Consider the following 17,607-nt stretch of genomic DNA (forward strand, 5'->3'; position numbering starts at 1 on the left):
CAATCTGAATATTGATGAATTTAAGCCAACCAATTTCTTAATTAAAAAGATTTAAATAGCTTGCTTGCTTCCATTTTCTTGCTTATCTTCTGCCTTTGATGATGCTACATTCTTTCCCTAATCAAATGGTGTTATTTTTCTAGCAAACATTTACTGTGTGTTGTCTATTTCGTCTGCTTGCCTGTTTCATAGACTTCTGCTTTTATAGTGAAATTGTTGTCTTTCTATCACACATGCTGGCCTTTTTCTATCTTTGTGGTGATTTTCAGTCCTGCAGTTCAGTGCATTTATTAAGGCTTGTAGGGTCAGTGCCCTTGGAGCCCCTCAGACTTGTTCTCTTCTGAGAAGCAGAATTATACTTTCTCTGATTTGGGGGAGTCTCCAAGCAAGAGTTTAGAGGCATAGTCTACCCATCAGAATATCCTTGAATGAGAGGAAGCTCCGTTGTAATGCTTATCTGCCTTTTAAAAAACAAAAAGAAAACCTGAAGTCTTTCCATTAACTTTAGTAGGTTGTCCATAAGGTCCTACAGCCAAGAAAGGCAAGGACTGTTTTATTCCCGTATCCTGAAAGATGGAGGTCAGCAGAACTAAGCCCTCATCCTCAAATATTCACATTTTATGGACTAGTCCTAACTTTAAGGTATGCGATAAAAAAAATTTTCACTTCTTGTCATCTGACATGAGGGTTTCGACCATTTTAAAGTCACCTTTTTAATCTTTTTGATGCAACCATGAAGGCTCCTTTAAAGCCAAAGTTATCTCCAGATTTAGTGTGTTGGAGGATTACAAAAGCAACAACCAGACATCTGATCAAATAATTGAACTGTTATGCCAATTAGAAGTGCACATGTAACTCTTTTGGGTCAGGAGACACCACATGAGAGCCCATTTGTTAAGGCAAAGGTTCATTTAACAAAACATGCATGATCTGGTGAACCAGTACTACAGTTTCCCAAATTGATGGGCAGTCTCCAGTGTTAGATACCTGGTCTGCTTGGGGAATACAGCAAGGGAGCTCTTTTCTTCCACATCCCTTCTTTTGTAACCTGAGGCAAGTTCAAAGCTCTTAGTTTATGATGCTTTTATTAGAGTGCTTAATACAGAAGTTGGTTGATGCACTGATAATCTTTTACCCATTACTTGCTGATATATTTATCTTGATTGGTAAATTTGTTAAATGATGACTGGGCATAAGCTCGAGCAATCACACACAAAGCAACAATTCTTCAGTTACTCATTTGTCACATCTGAGGAGGTAGAAGTAGCCTTTATCCCATTTCCCCTTACTGAATATCTGTAATTTTTTTGTGCAGCTTTTCTCAAAATCGTTTGTGCCAGGTAGCCAGTATGTAGATTCATGAAGTTGGCAAACCTATAGAATTAAATAGTATTTTGTATTTTCTCTCTCTGTAAAATTAATTCTGCTTGCTATTAGTCACCTATGGAGGACTAAAGCAGCAGGTTCATGGTTAATCAACATTGTCAAGCTGACTGTTCATAGTTAAGACAAACATTTTCTTTTAATATACTCTGAAGATTTTAATGGGAAAGTAAATGATGTTGAATTTGAAATTACAAATGTTTTAAATTGGAAACCTGACTCTAAAATTAATTTTCATCTATTCAGGGAATAAAACTGTAACATGGGGTTCCAATCAGAACGCCTTTAATTTTTTAATTAACATATCTAATCCTCTAAGCCACATTCCAGCAAATAGTTTCATGAGTAAGTGATGTGTCAAAATATGTCCACCTAAAACACTTGTCAAATAATTTATAGCAACAGTAACTGTGTAGAAATAATGATGTGTTTCTTGACAATTTGTGTGCAAATTTGTGTCCAAAAAAAGAGAGACTACATTTCAGTGAAAATATTATTTACTGTGAATAGTTTGCCATGCTCTAGTTGCAAAGAATACCATCAGTTTGCTTTTCATCAGTCCCATGAGTTTAGAAGACACCTTTCTGGATGCCGTCTTTTTTCTTGGTCTCTGGAAGTCCTATAAGGATCAGTAGCAAGCTCCTTGTGGGAGACATCGCTTTCCATCCTTGTCTTCATCTGGGAAGCACAGTGCTCAGATAGTGTTGGCTTGTACCTGTTTTTCCATTTATTCTACCCTTTCTGTGAGCAAAAGATTTGATTACAGTTGGCAATGAATTTATTCTCTGGTTCCATTTTCTCCAGATCAATGATTTCAGACTCAATTACCTCTACATGCCTTTTCGTCTCCATCATCTGATTCGCCATACCATTAAATTATGCAGTGAATGAATCACTTTTATTCTCCAACAAAGGAAAGATTTCTTTCAATTTGTGCAGATTAGCATGGAGGGCTTCCAGGAAAGGCTTGGGGAAAAGTTTCTTGCCATGAGAATGGCAGTTTGGAGGCAATGTGTGCATGGTGTGACTCAGAAGTTGGATCCTTTTTCTGAGGACCTTGCCATTTAGCGACCACACAGCTTGAAGCAAGTGACCTTTTCACCTTGAATTTCTGCTTTCGGGTTAATGTTCAGCGTCCAACAGCCTTTTGGCTATACTGACTCTAAAATGTTATAATCTGGTGGCTGCCCGAAAAGGCAGTTCACTGTAAGAATAACTGCCTGAGTTGGATCACCTCTGGTGGGTACGGCTTTGTGGACTGTTGATGCCCATCTTCTAATGATACAGCAGTAAAAGATGAGCAAAAATCAGCATCATTGCTGTTTTGGGAAGCTGTACAGTACATTGGCAGCAGTAAACTGAAAGCCTTTTGCTGTGTTCGACGCGGGAGGATGCTCAGGCTAGTCACCTCTAGGTGCTGCTTAGCAGTTTGTGGCCTCTGGGTGTTGTCTGTGAGCGATGAGAACTGTGAATTAAATTGACTCTGGTTTAGGTCAGGATATGAGTATTTTTGTTTCTGAATGCATAGAAATGAAACTTCAGCAGTGTAAATGAACACATTTAGCATTTGTTATAGTTATACTTAAAAAAATAAAAGCTTTGTGTAAGTTACAGCTTTCTAGCTCCTGCCATCATTTGCTGGAGCTCAGAAAAGGCAAATTTATCACCACTATGTCTTGTCCTTTTTTTCCCTGTTATGTTGTGCTTTATCATTGCAACTAACAATGATAAAATAATGATATTTATCATGCATTTATTAATAAAACAATACTAATAGGTCTCATATAAATACCTGTTTAGATATTTTAAACTGACACCACCAACTGTGCTGCTGCTTTGTGATTCAGAATAGTTCGTGTTGCAGAATGTGTCACTTGGAAACAAATACTTGAATGTTCCCAAATCCTTAATCTTCAGAATATCTCATTTTTAATTAGAAAGGATTGCAGTAATGTGACCTGTGCAAAAGCCAAATCTGATACACAAGCAGGCAAAGCTAAATAAATGAAACAAAAGAAAATCTGCTTTAAATGATCTTTTCTTAAACCTTTTAATATAGTTCTCTTAAAACGTAAAAAAGAAAAACAAAACCTTTCCAGTGATCTCTATCTGATTAATCAACTTTTTCAAAATTAAGAAATGTTGACTTAGAACAAGGTTTTGAAGTAAATCAAGTAAAATGTTCCCTGTCATGTACTTTTCATTATTAGCAGTAGATTTTTAAAAAAATTTTGAATTAAAAATATATTGTTGACAAAACCTCAGAACACCCAACAACTCTATATTGCCATAAAATCTACTACAAAAACCCTATGTATAATAAAGAAAATATGATATAATGATTTATTTTTCCTATTGCTTGTATACATACACACAGATACTTGTAATGCATCTTTCTCAAGAGTTGTTGAGAGTTTATTCTGCCTAAGGTATGTCCTTTTGGGAAGTAATTTTTAAAGAAATAGGAGTTATTGTGGATGCATTAGCAGATGTCTGGAAGTTGTCTGAGGGCGAGTCAGTAGCTGGAATAATCTTACTCCCTTTGAATTTGCATCAGTGAATGTACTCAATCATGTTGCTGCTCTTCCATTTCTACTCCACTGTGCTACGATGCTAGAAATGTGTCATCTCCTACAGGTGTATTGCAAGTTTCTTTGCCATATTTTAAGTGAAAATAATCACATAATCTGCAGCTCTGTAGAAGATGCTGAGGAAAAGATAATTTAAATGCATGTGTGTGTGCATAAGCAATTTAGCTCTTAGGTTCTTAGTGCCTAAATGTGGTATCTTTTTTAAAATATTTGTATGGAAATGCATAACATCAATGGAAAAATAAGTACTATTACTATTCCTTTTCTCCGTCCTCTAACAGGATTACTTACTTTCTTTGCTATAATACTGTTTCCCAACTTTCACGTGGACGTCCTTCCAAACTGAGACAGTGCGTATCAGTGCCATCTGCTGACTCCAAGCAATATTACTCCAATGTTTGAGTATCTATGGGGAAAAGCTTTTGATGATACAAATTTGTACAGGATGCAAAAGCAGGGATTAAAGTTACACAGAATGTATATATATAATTTTGAAATGGTACAGAAGAAATTATCATACTAGCAAAACGAAAAAAGCCTTCTAATAGGAGATGCTTCTTGGTGTAAATTGTGAATGAGTTTTGCACAATTAATGTGTTTTCACTGATCAACTGGAGATCAAGCCCCGTAAAATGGCACAAGAAACTAACAGAGCAAGATCATGGCAGGTGCCAAGGAGTTTATCTGGTTTCCAAAAACACTTAAATATTTATGCCTAAATGCTCACTAAATTTGGGCTAAGATGCTTTACTTCTCCTAGGATCAAGCTCAGTAGAGCTAATAGTTTCAAATGTTAAGTTCCTTCAGAAGTAACAAAGAACCCAATAAACAACCACAAAACTAATTCTGAGTTTCTATAAAATTTCCGGGAAGGTTACGTCTGAACAGAGCTAATGGTATCTCTCCAAAAATGTGCAGGAAGGAGAAAGCAAATTCTACTTTTTAAACTACTGTATATTTTTTTTCAGTATTTTTAGAGATTTTTGCATTTGTTTGTGCATCTGAGAACCTCTAAAGAGTCATTAAAACAAAAAGAAAATAGGACTAATCTATCTCTATCCAGTTCCCAGTACGTCCCTAAATGCTTTTATGGCCACTCTAGTTTGCGAGTTAGTGTATTGTAGGGAACAAAACAAAACAAAAAAATAATGGGGAAGTCAGACTATTGAGAATGGAAAAGCATGAACGGTTAGAGAGATTTTAATGAAACTTTCAAAGATAAATGCAGCCACTTTTAAATTGTCTTCTCCCAGGCTGCATTTTGACTATGTAAGCACACTGCACAGTGTTGTTATTGGTTGACAGCGATATAAAATTTCTAACGGGATATTGAAATAAAGTTACTAATAAAAATAAACCCTAGCATTCCCAAGCACAACTTAAAAAAAAATAATGGAAAGAAATGCTTTGCTTTTTCAGCTAGGAAGAAATATGGAAAAAAAGTGCAGCGAAGTCTAGAAAAAGAATGTCCTGAGAAGCAGGACTGACAATGAGCTTTTGACTGACTGCCCGGAGCTGTGACTCTGTCTTTCCTGTTGCTTGGCAACTCCATGTTATCACAAAGAAACTGATATTAAGTTGGAACAGGCTGGATATGGTAATTTACGTGGGAAGATACTCTTGCAGTGGGAAAACCATTTTATTTCTAGTTTCTGTCAGCGTAAGTAGGTTTCACATGATGAACTGTAGTACATCCCCTGTTGGGTGCATTTTACCTAAAAAGGTAAAGAGCGACTCTGCCTTGGAAAAAGACTGTGCAGAAAAAAAAAAGAAAACTAACAAAACCCCCACCTTGTTATTCATTAGACCTGCTCCTAGTGTCTACTCAGACATTTCTTCCAGCAGTAGTGACAAAAGCTTGTTTTCATACCTGTGTGGATTAGAGAGATGGAACTCAATCATTATCATTTACACTATCACAGTCCCTAAGAGCTGTCGAGATTTGCTCGAGACCTCGCTGTCTTATACAAACATTAAAAGATGATCCTCACTTTATCTAAATAATCCCTGTTTTATCTTTTGTGTTGGCAATAGTTAAGTGCTAAGTTTCAATTGCACTTTATTTTTTCCCTGCTGAAAGCAGAGGCTGTGGATACAGCAGTTGCAGAATAATTTGAAGACCAGGATAGAAACTGTCATTCAACTTTGAATTTGGCTGGTTCTGTACGGGTAGGAAAAGACCCAATTTTTATTGAGGTGTATGAAAAGAATGGCAAGGGCATGTATATAAAGCAAATCTTATCGTGAAAGCTTTGAGCCACAAGAGAAACATAAACCATAATGGTGTTTTTATATTTGGGTTTATGTCTAAGATTTAATTAGAAAGAGAGAAAGCACAGAAGACTCAGGGTTTAATGCAAAACCCTTTTTCTTAAATGTCTGGTTTACTCATAGCTCTACTGAACCACCACCACTGTCTCTCTGCGTTTCCATCCTGCATCATTTCTAGTAATTTAACACCAACACGCAGTCCTACAAGTAAGGAAGTACTTCACATGTCTTCAGGACTCCCTGTTCTGGCTTTGGTCAGCAAAACACGCCCTGTCTCCAGGCTTCTCTCTACTGCAGAGTTAACTTGAAATATAACTCAACTTTTGCCCTTGGCTCAAATCCCAACCATACACAAAAACTTCTGACTTGAGTATGTTGATGCTGTTCAGCTGAAGGGATTGGCCTGGACTGTCAGAAGGCACAGGCAGCAGCTTCAATTAGCATAGCTAATACAGCTACCCGCCGCTGCTCCAAGAACTTGTCTTCATTGCCAAAAAAGGTGTATTTTTACTGTGGGATAATTAGCCCGAATTAACTATCCTTATTTAAAATAAAGCCCTCCATCTCTTTTCTTATAGTGAAGACATTGCTTCCTTATTAACTCAGAGTGTTCCCTTTTGCTGAGGCTAAGCTAACTGAAGAGGTATGAACTCTGCAATGAAAACAGCCCACGGTGTCCTAGGCGTCAAATAGACCCACGGACTGCAAGCAAAGTCCTTTTCTGAACCGACTCATGGCAGGGAGGTAGCTTCTTTGCTCACTTTTCATTTGGCCAGCACAGAATGTATCAGCTTGCATCCTATCTACCAAACTAATGAGTTTGTCTCCTTTTTAATTTACCACATCACCTCCAATAAATCAAAAAATGCTCTGGGCTGTTATCTGACTTGGAGGGGAATAATTACTGGACTGACTCCAGCAGCAAGCCTGGCTTAATTAAAACACAGTGTATTTCCCAAAAAGGTAGTGACCAATTTTGTTCTGAGTGCAACCTAAAACAACTTTACAAAAGAACGGAACCCATGAACTCTGCTTTACCATGAAGCTTCCAGTACTTTTAAACTGAGTTCTCCTGCTAAATCGTGAAGAGCTGATTTCGTACGCCCCCTTACCACTAGAAGCTAGTGGCTAACTTTACCCACCTTAACTGTTGTCTTCCAAGCTTATGGCTAACACATACCTCCTGTTTCTTAAGCCCTGGCACTAGGGTAACATAAAATTTGCAGGGAGCAAACCTTATGTTCACTGCATTTGTTCACACTTGCTGTAGAGTGTTTTCTATGCCAAGTAGCAGCATCCTCTGGCTTGTGGGCCATGCTAAACTAAGGGCAGCAAAGCTGTAGCACCTCCTCTGTGTGGCAACAAAAATACCTCTACACTTTCCATCATCTAGGGCTGGTGGTTGTTTTTTAAAAAAAAATTGAAAGTGTTCTTTAAACAGTTTGGTCTTTATGATTTTTATTAAGAAAAAAAATAGCTGCTTCCTGTAGCACCCATATTTTCTGTATGCAATGTTTCTCACTGGTGAGGAAAAATTGCTGATACAGTTTTTTATTCTTCGATTCTGATAAGCACAGAATAAATAAGGGTACGAATGTGAGACAGGCAAGGAGTAGTTAGGAGTGCGTACCCAGCACCTTTCAGGGGTACACTGACCAAGGGAGAGGTACGCTGACCAAGGGAGCAAAGATGTGGGGAGAGATGCTGTGGGCACAAACCAAGGCAAGGGATCCCTCCCATTGTGGCCAAGGGGAACTCTCCAAGAGAATTGCTGGGTGCCAAGGGGACTGGGGAACTGCTGAAAGCCACCATTCCCATCTTGCCCACTGTGCCCATTAGCACCTGCCATTAGTTTCAGCTAGTCATAGATTCAGAGAGTGTTTAAAGGAGGGTGGGAGTAAGAAGAGAAGTTCAAACATCTTTTTGTTTCCAGCACTACCCAAGCGTCTCATATAAGACTTGATGACTCAGTGGGTGAGATATATAGCTTGCCACCTCCAAGATTTTTATTTCATATCTCTCCCAGGTTTGTAATAACTGTAGGACTGAATTTGATCAAAAATTAAACTGGATTCAGAAGCACTGTTATTGGCTTATATTAATGTTTTGAAGGTAACTCTCTCAAGTCTTTTCTATAGTTATGGCTTCTTGTTGACTTGCAAGGATTGGCACAGAAATGAATTAAAAGGTAAATTAAAATAAGAAATAATAAGAGTAACTGAACTTTATTTTTGTTTGTGGTAGTTTTATCAACTCTGAAAATATAGTTGGTCTCCTTTGTTCCAGTACCAGTCCTAGCACGGGGAATTACAAGGTACATGTGCATTTCCCTCAGGGTACAGAAGAACCACAGAAGCTGTAGGTGAATAAACAGACATGTTGAGCCAAGGTGCAAAAGTGATTTTATGTGCCTAGAATGCAAAACTAATTTACAGGCTGGAGAGCCAACAGATATGGGATTGGGAAGGCAGTAAATTTGAATTTTCGGTACTAAAACACCAGCAAATCAAAAGACAACAGAGTAGACAAAGCTTCTAAATGTTAAAGAAAAAAAAAAACCACAAACAAAAACATCAGCAGAAAGCTTTGCGTTCTCCAACAACATTGAGTTTGACTCATGGTTTTGTGAATTTTTATGAGTGGTGGTATAAAAATTGTTCTATCTACTACTGACAGATGGTAGGTTTCTTGGTTTTAAAAATATGAAAACAGCTTGATCTCATGTACCTTGGTTTAAAAATAAAGCTCTTTTTATAGCATGTCTCAATTTTGACAACATTTTGTGCAGTAAATATTGGATTCCACATATGAGCACATTTTAAAAGCCTAAAGCAGACTCTTATTTTAGGGATAGGCTGATTCTCTGAGTTTGTGAAGTCCTCAGAAAGAGGACTCACAGCTGAACGTAATGGCTCTTTGTGTTTAACTCCAAAGTTTCAGTCGGTTGTGGGTTCAGGTTTTGATTTAAAAATGCATTTCCTTAGTTGGTAGCTTTCTTGAATTTAATTTCAAAGACATGTAAATGCTAACTTATCCATCTTTTTGTGATGGTAAGCCTGGAATAAATCTGCAGGAGTGAAATGCAATTGAATCCATAAGTAAAATTATTTCTTTTTCATATTGCAGAGCACAGATAACTCAAATATATCTATAATTGCTCAGAACAAAAAGTGCTTTGACAATGATATTGTTTGCTCAAAGAATGTTTTCATCACTGTTGGAGACACTGAGATTTATTTTACTGAACCTTTTGAGAAGCAGGTTAGTTATTTTCTTTCCTTTTCGGGTTGCCCTTTAAGATAAGCATGGTAAAGTTACAACTCTAAAGAAGCATGTTTTTGGAAAATGTCTCTTGGTCTGAGTTAAAGTAGTACAAGTGCCTAGGCCTGGATAAAGTAGCAGGTCCCAGGAAAAACCTTATTCTTTCATTGTTTTTTTCAAGTTCTATCTGTCCTACAAAGAAGACTGCTCACAAGCCTCAAGCAGGCAAAGCATATTTCTTTGTTTCTTTCCACTTGGTTTTGAAAGGGAAACCAAAGTACAAAATCGAAGCAGCTTGAATTATTGAAAAGACAAAATATCAAAGTATTAAATAACATTTCTAGGAATATCATTGATCCAGCTATATGCTAAAGTATTCTTCAGTATACACTTTGTTATTAATTGGTTGCATACCTTTGCAGAATTACTGTATTAGATCTTAATAAATATTCATTTCTGTCAGAAGACCTTAAGAAGACATCAAAACAAATCTAACTATCAGCTTTGGAAGGCTGGATATTATACTGTGATACACTTTCCAGAACAGGACATTACAATTCTGTGGGATAAGAAGACAATGATACATGTTAAAGTTGGACCTCGATGGAAGGTGAGCCAAAATAAAAGCCTGAGATTTTGTGTAGCTGTCCGTGTGGCTAATGTGATCTCTTATTGAATAACTGTGATTGTCTTTTCTTCATGATTAACTTTCCCAGGGATATATCTGTTTATCACAGTGTTCAGCTGGTAGCATTTCTCAGGTAAGAAGAGATGGAAAATGTGATTTAATGGCTGGACTCCTGAAGAGAAGGGGTGGTTCCTACATGCACGTTTACTCTGTTGCTCCACACATTGCAACCTGGCAGATATGCAGTGATTCAGAGCTGACTCAGTTATTTTGGGGGTGGGAAGAGAGGGTTAGTTCTGAGTTATCCAGTTCACTGCATGTTTTCACGATTACTGAAACCAATGGAAAAGAAGTTTTCATCTCTAGCGACATGGAAGACAGGAGGTTTATAGCACAGATTCGATTAGGCTGATGATGGAACTGCACCCTGAGATATAATAGAGGCTGCTGAAATGAACAGATGGAGTCACATCTTGGGTTTAAATTAAGACAACAAGATACAGGAAAGGATCTAGGCAAAAACTGACATTTAAACCTAGTAACTATACTGTGACAGGGTTCAGCCATGATGCAGGGAAGAATGAGGCTCCTTCTCTTGCCAGTTGCTCTTGTCTGTTCCATTCCTACATCATCATCTGCCTTGGTATCTCTGCAACTCAGTCTTTGGGTCCTGGCAGAGCAATCTTATCTGCACATTTGATAATTACATTCCTGCTCCGTCTCATCTATGAACACACATATTGAGACAGGGCTCTTTCCAGTAAAAGAAAAGAAAGCACTCTATGCCAGAATACAATATCAGATTTTTTGAAGTGTAAGTCAAAGTTACAATGACCATCTAATCTGGTTTTAAAGCAACATTATTATAGGCTTTTGTCCCAATAGCCATAAAATGCTTACTTCATATATAAGCTGATTTATCAGCCATCAATACACATGGTGAAAAAAAAATCTTCTGTTTTTGAGTAAGCTAGCAGGGAGCTGAGTTCTACAGGTTGCACGCAGGGACTCAAATACTTCAAGCTCGCTCTGTTTCCAGTGACTGTTTCTTCCAGAGGCTCCAGTTCAGTAAGATAATGTCTGCAGCAGACCTTAAGGAAAAATAATTCATTAGATTGAGCCACAACACCCTAGAAATCCAACTCTACATTTTACTGTTGTGCAGAAATATCTTTTTCTCTATGTATGTATATGTGTATGCATGTATATATGCTTCACATCACCTTTTCAATCAGTAGCACATGCCCCAAGACAAGAAAGTTGCAGCTGTCTCTTTTGTAACTGCTATTACAAATGTTCTTGCTATTGTGAGCTAAAATTAGATGCAGCAAGTTTTAATGACAACAAACAGTCAGGCTTCACAATCATGAGGTAATTCACCTGAACTTTTGACTTTTGGACTGGATGTACTACTAAGCTTTCAGAAAAAATATAACTAGATTCCAGTCCCTTTTCACAAGCGGACAGTAAGAACAGATTATTTGCAGTATGGAACTATAAGCATAGCAGAGTGTCAGATGTTTTCAAAGTATAAGTCAGAGTTGCATTCACCTTCTTCAGTTTAAGAATGTCTTATTCCATGTATGTCATTTGTACAAATTATTGACTGTCAGTATATGTAAAATAATAATCCTTCTCTTTTAGGGTAAACTGGCAGGTTTGTGTGGAAATTTTGACAAATATACTTCAAATGATCTGACTACATCAAACAACATGGAGGTGAGAAATGCACAGGTGTTTGGAGACAGCTGGGTATTAGGGCAGGTAAGTCTCATGTCCAGTAGAAATTTAGAAAAAAAAGGATGATAATTTCAATTAATAAATGAACATGTTATAAGCACATGATGTACAGGGATTTTCTAAACTCATGGTCAGTGTATAAGAGGACATTTTTATTTTTATGTCTGTAGATATGACATGCATTAATAATGTCTTATGTCATAGGAAACATACACTGAATTTAAAAGAAACCAAACAATCTCTTTAGGGAAGAATATATTTTTCCCTATATAAGCTAATTATCATAGCTGAATTTGAACATTGGGAAAAAAGGTCTGGAAAAGAGTTTCTTTCTGAACATTGAAAAAAAATCGGTGATTTTTTTTTTAGTTGCAGTTTGTAAACAGAACAAACTGACAAAGTAGCAGTGGTTGAAGGGGTGAGACAGAAAAGGCTCAGAACAGCAACAGGCACAACCCAGTATGGAAACTCGGTTTCTGAGGAGAAGGGAAGAGGCTGTAGAGTGGATGGCCGCAACTGTGTTTTTTTGACACAGGAGAATGGGTATTTTATTAATTTGTGCTAAGAAGACGTAAGGTTTTATAGCCTTGTGAACCTCCTGAAAAATCAGTATTTGTAAAGCACTCCCTTAGGATGTTTGTGAGAGCCAGTTTTTAATCTGTTCTCTCCTTGACCCACAGCAGGAAATTGAACCAAAATCTCACCTCATGAAAGAATGTGATACCTATTCTGCTTTGGAGTAAAGATTTTGAGGCTTCTCTCCCTCAATATCTCCCTTTGGATCTATTTTACTCTACATAAAATGTTTAAATTGTGTAAGCAAGCAAGGCAAATGTGTAGCGTTGGTGGTTATACTGCTCATCTAGAAGGTGATACGTAAAGAAATGTGTAAATACTTTGTATGAAGTGTATGAATTTTTCTTTTTCAATTTATCAGTTCAGTGGCTGCTTTAAAAAAGCGTGTAGTGTTTGCATAGCACGTTAACTTCTAGGATGTTAAGACCTTTGCTTATGCAGCCCAAACTTGCACTTGCCTTCTTGTGGCCATATATATATATATTTGTAAAATCTCATGTAATCTGATCTCTGTGGCTTCCAGAGCACTCAGAATCTGAGTTCAATATTGACCTCACAGGCAGCCTGCACGCAGCCAGACTTGACAGTTCATCTGCCTCTGTAGTAGGCATTAGGGATTTTTTCAGAAAGGACCTTTGGTCTTCGTAGAGACGAATCCTGGTCATCTTTTCTGCAAAATCCGAATACTGTAAAGGAGTATTTGATAGCTGGAGGCCTAGAACCCAACTCTGCTACTGGCAAATGTGCTTGCATTGGCACTGTGAAGCGTGGGATGCTTCCAGGATTTCTCCCTCCTGAGAGTGGCAGCATATCCCCCTACGGCGGTGTCTGAGCATCTGCACAGGAAGGCAGCATAGGTGGGTGACTGCACTGCAGCTGAGGCTGTGTCGGGACACCCCAACACTGCCTACGGATCCATCATTACCCCCTCCTGGGCTTCCCTGCTGCACCAAGAGAGTATGGTTTTGGATGAACTCGTGTTTTCTGAGCCAAGTGTCATTTTGTTATATTTTTCTGTGTGTGTGTTTTCCATCTTAAAGAGAGACTTTAAGAGACAGAGTTGTATCTCAGCCATTTTTTGAGTTATCACGATGATCTTTGACTCTATTTTTTTTACGGGTTGCTCTCTTCCTACTGCTGCTTCTTTATTTGAACTTACAGGGCTGAAGCCATCTGTAGTGTGACTCCATTTAAAGTCAGTGCAAAACTACCAGGGATGGATTTGGACCATGTATTTGTTTGTGATGTTACAGTTGGTTGCTCTGGTAATGATTATAATGTGTCACAAAGAAAACATTTTGTCTTTATGTGCTGAGCAGACAGCAGGAACATTTTAGTACTTCAGAACAAAACACAAAGATTCTTTTTTGTGCAAATATTTTCAATTATAGCAACAAATCAGGGAAAGGGGAAGGTGAAGAAGATAGCATTTAAACTTTGTGTTTTCTGAGTATGCAGGTATTGAATTATATGATACTATAGTGTACCTGAGTCCATGGTAAACAGACTTTCCTATAAAATCTTTGTGGTGTTTTTGCTTGTTTTTAAGTGCAAGAGCCCAAATGAAACACTAAGACCATGTGAGATACATCAGAGCAAGTTCCCTTATGCCAAAAAGGAATGCTCAATTTTATACAGTGATATTTTTGCACCTTGTCGCAATGTGGTAAGTGTGTTAAATATCCAAGATGTGCTTTCATGTAGGAAAATATTAAAATTCCACTAATTAATTTCTTCTTGCCATTCCCCTCTGTCTGAATGCCATAGAGGATACGGAGTATCCTGCAAGTATCTCTATGTGGGTGGGCTATGTTTGTGCAGAGCTCCTTGCTCCTTTCAAGACTGGAGCCTAAATGTAATAGTGATAACTGGGAACCATGAGTTAGTAGACTGGATAACCAAGGTTCTGTTCTTTTATTTATATAGATAACTAAATTTTTAAGACTTTTATATATATTGCAGGATTCTAAAATAAGCGTTTGTGTAATGTGCCTACAGCTTATCTCAAATCATTTTATTTTGTTAACTGTCCAGCTCGATATAGAAAGAAATATGAGAGAGAGAGATTTCAGCTTCAGAGCTATCGGTATTTTTAATTGGCTGACAGCTTACCATCTGCTTTTTATCAAGACTCTGAGGTTTGGTGTCCTTGTTTTTCCAATACCTGGCTGAGCCTGGAACTTGAGTAACAAGAATGTCCTTAAGTTCAGTCTCGACAAGATGGGGACAACAACAGCTTGTGTAGGAATGTTTTATTCCATTTTAGTCCACCCTTCATCACTGCAAGACATGCTCTACACATTTTTTCCTATTTCTGATTTTAGCCTCCCAAAGGTATTTAGTGATCGGAGGTGCTTCTTTACACCTGTGCAAGCAAGAACCACTACAACATTTCATCTCGGTTTCTTATTTTCTTTATGACTATTAATACTAAATGAGATCATTAGATGTCCCAGCTGAACGTCCTGACTTTCAGGATTGAAGTTTGATATCAACATGGTTAGGAATTTGCCTGAGGAGAAGGGTGCAGTAGCTTAACCCAAGAGATTTGTTAATGTTGACTTTAGTTACTATGTGAAGAATTTTTTCAGCATGTGCCTGAGAACATAGTGATGAGTGTATTTTCAAAGTGGAAAGTAATAAATAAAAATGGAACTTTTGAGTTTTTAAGGAGCTGTATTATTACAACTCCTAAAGAAATATGATTTCTCTTGAACATTCATTTTCTATATCTTAACCATGTCGTGATTAAAATTTGCAAACATTATGCCAAAAATCTAGCATAATTATGTTAAAAATGCATGTCAGGTGCAATACATGTCATTTAATTAGTAGTTGTATTTTCACATGCACATATCCATATTGTATGGGACAGCCTGTAAAGCAAACATCTTTCGGGTGTTTTTACAACCTATTCATCAGCATGTCAAAACACAGCTCTTACAAATATAACGTAAAGTGACCTCCTACCAAGGATATCTGCAGCCGACTGCATGGGTGGGGAAGCAGGTGCCAAGGAAAAAAGCCCAAGCAGAGACTGACACTGGGGGAAGGAACAGAAAGTGTAGATGTGGGTTTCAGGACATGCTTGGAGCAGCGCTCTTACAGTTGTTCCTGCTGTGCGGGTGGTGGAGGATCCTACTGTGCATGGAGGCAAGCTCCTGCCCATGGAACAGGCGGCCTCAGAGTTGAGCTGAGGCTGGAAAACCCCGTTTTCAGGGACACAAAAACTTGCATCTCTGGCTGGCAGTGACCAATGGATTGCAGATGCCCAGCAAAGCGCTGAACTCAACGGGGGCTGAAGAGCTTCAACACTCGCAGAAAAAAAAGTCTTCCTCATAACTCCTGAACTCAGCAGGAGTTTTGACCTGAGGCTCCCAGTTTTTCACAACAGCTAGATGCTGCTGACCCATGGAGAGATGCTGTCCTGCAGACACGAGAGAGAGGTTGAGCTCTTTGGAGCCAATCTGCTGTTTGGTGGCCCCTGCAAAGCTGTTACAGCCATTTTCAATGGAGCTAACAGTCGTGCCCTCACCGCAGTGGTATCCCTGTTTTCAAAATAAGAAAAAGTATGAAAGCAAAATAGCATCTCTCTCCACTGAAGGCAGAAAAACAGTCTTTGTATCCCTGCCAGCTTCTAGCAACCGCCAGCTGAGAAGCTGTCTCTGTGTTAGATAAGTGCTGCTTTGTTACTGTGATGGTATTTCTGTAATCTGATGTGCGCCATTTGAGTGCTCTACAACTGAGCTAGACCAGAGTCTAAACTGAAGAAAAGCATTGCTTTAAACATTCCATGTGTTTAGTAAGAACACTGTTTTGGAAACAAAAAAGATGATTAAACCCCAAGAAATAGCGTATCAGGTAAAACCACGAAATAATGTGATAGGGTTTTAGAGTGAGGACATGGGTTTCTGGTCTAATGAAGGTTTGTGGGCAAAGTATATTAAAATCTTGGTAAATGCAAAATGTCACCAGCGTGCTCAAGCTTTCTTTCCTTGACCAAAACCTCCTCTACAAATTATTCCTTTAATTACTTGATAATGAGAGCTGCAGCTCTGACTTTGTTGTTGTTCATGGATGATAGGATGACTATAGATGGCAGTATTTGCCTTATCAAAACAGAACTGCCAGTTTCAATATACTCTCCAATATCGATGAACAGCAAGTGTGTGGACAGACATACTTGTTAACAGTCACTGATTGAAATTTTCTCTTGGCCTGTAACATAGGTACAAGCTGATCATTCGAAGCATAGTTTTTGTATAGGAATGTACTCAGACCTTAGAAAATACCTTATTTTTGTGTTAAAATGTTTCAGTTGATCCAGAGGTAGCAGTCCTGATAACAGTGCAACAGGAATTTGTACAGCTCATGCAATTAAGTCACCAGCCCTTTTTTTTTTCTTCTTTTTTTTCCCCCAGATTGACGTGACTTCTTTTGTCAAAAATTGTCACACAGATACATGCAACTGCAATCTTGGTGGAGACTGCGAGTGCTTGTGTACCAGTATTGCAGCTTATGCCCACAAGTGCTGCCAGCAAGGAGCAGCAATTCACTGGCGATCTCCTTCACTCTGTGGTATGTACCTGGGCTGGCCTTGCATCGGAGCTCATCTTTGAGGCATCTTTGGCCTTTTGCTGTCCAATAGTACAAATATGACAGAAGCAGGTGGATAATAAATGTACTTCTTCACATTTTTCAAGCTGTCTGTGTGTTAGCTGTTAGTCTTCTACACCCGAATTTGCTGTCTTACTGAAGAGGACCAGCTGTGTTCAGGGTGTGCCAGTGGGAAGACTGTTGGAAAGGCACTGGTACACCTGATCTGGGGTATGTCCAGTGTTCTGTGTAGAGCTGCAAAGAGATTCAGTCTGTTCTACTTTTCATTGACAGCAAGAAGGGTTCTTGGCTGTAGAATAATTCAAGATTTAGGTCTGCTGTCCTGGCACATCTATTTAAATACAGCTGAATAAAAGCCTAAGGAAATAAAGTCACTGACTGAAATACATTATGGGAAATGAAATGTCCTCTGACGAAAGTGAATTTTACATTTTTAGGATGTAGATATGTATAGATTCTGTTGTTACTGTGTAATAATAATGTGCTTGTTTTCTTCTTCTTTTAGCTTATGACTGTGAATATTACAATCAAGGTATGTAG

At 38.2% G+C, this 17,607-nt stretch overlaps 1 protein-coding gene across 1 annotated transcript in view; it reads left to right on the top strand.

The window, feature by feature from the left end:
* OTOGL (otogelin like) overlaps nt 1-17,607 on the top strand; it is a 102,480-nt gene that overhangs the window by 40,904 nt on the left and 43,969 nt on the right. The window contains exons 26-31 of the mRNA XM_054812800.1: nt 9,372-9,506; nt 9,970-10,116; nt 11,779-11,898; nt 14,000-14,116; nt 16,872-17,028; nt 17,573-17,599. Of these exons, the coding sequence (XP_054668775.1) occupies nt 9,372-9,506; nt 9,970-10,116; nt 11,779-11,898; nt 14,000-14,116; nt 16,872-17,028; nt 17,573-17,599 (703 nt within the window). The remainder of the gene's footprint in view (nt 1-9,371; nt 9,507-9,969; nt 10,117-11,778; nt 11,899-13,999; nt 14,117-16,871; nt 17,029-17,572; nt 17,600-17,607) is intronic.

The sequence above is a fragment of the Grus americana genome, chromosome 1 (genome assembly GCF_028858705.1).
Source record: "Grus americana isolate bGruAme1 chromosome 1, bGruAme1.mat, whole genome shotgun sequence".
Taxonomy (NCBI): domain Eukaryota; kingdom Metazoa; phylum Chordata; class Aves; order Gruiformes; family Gruidae; genus Grus; species Grus americana.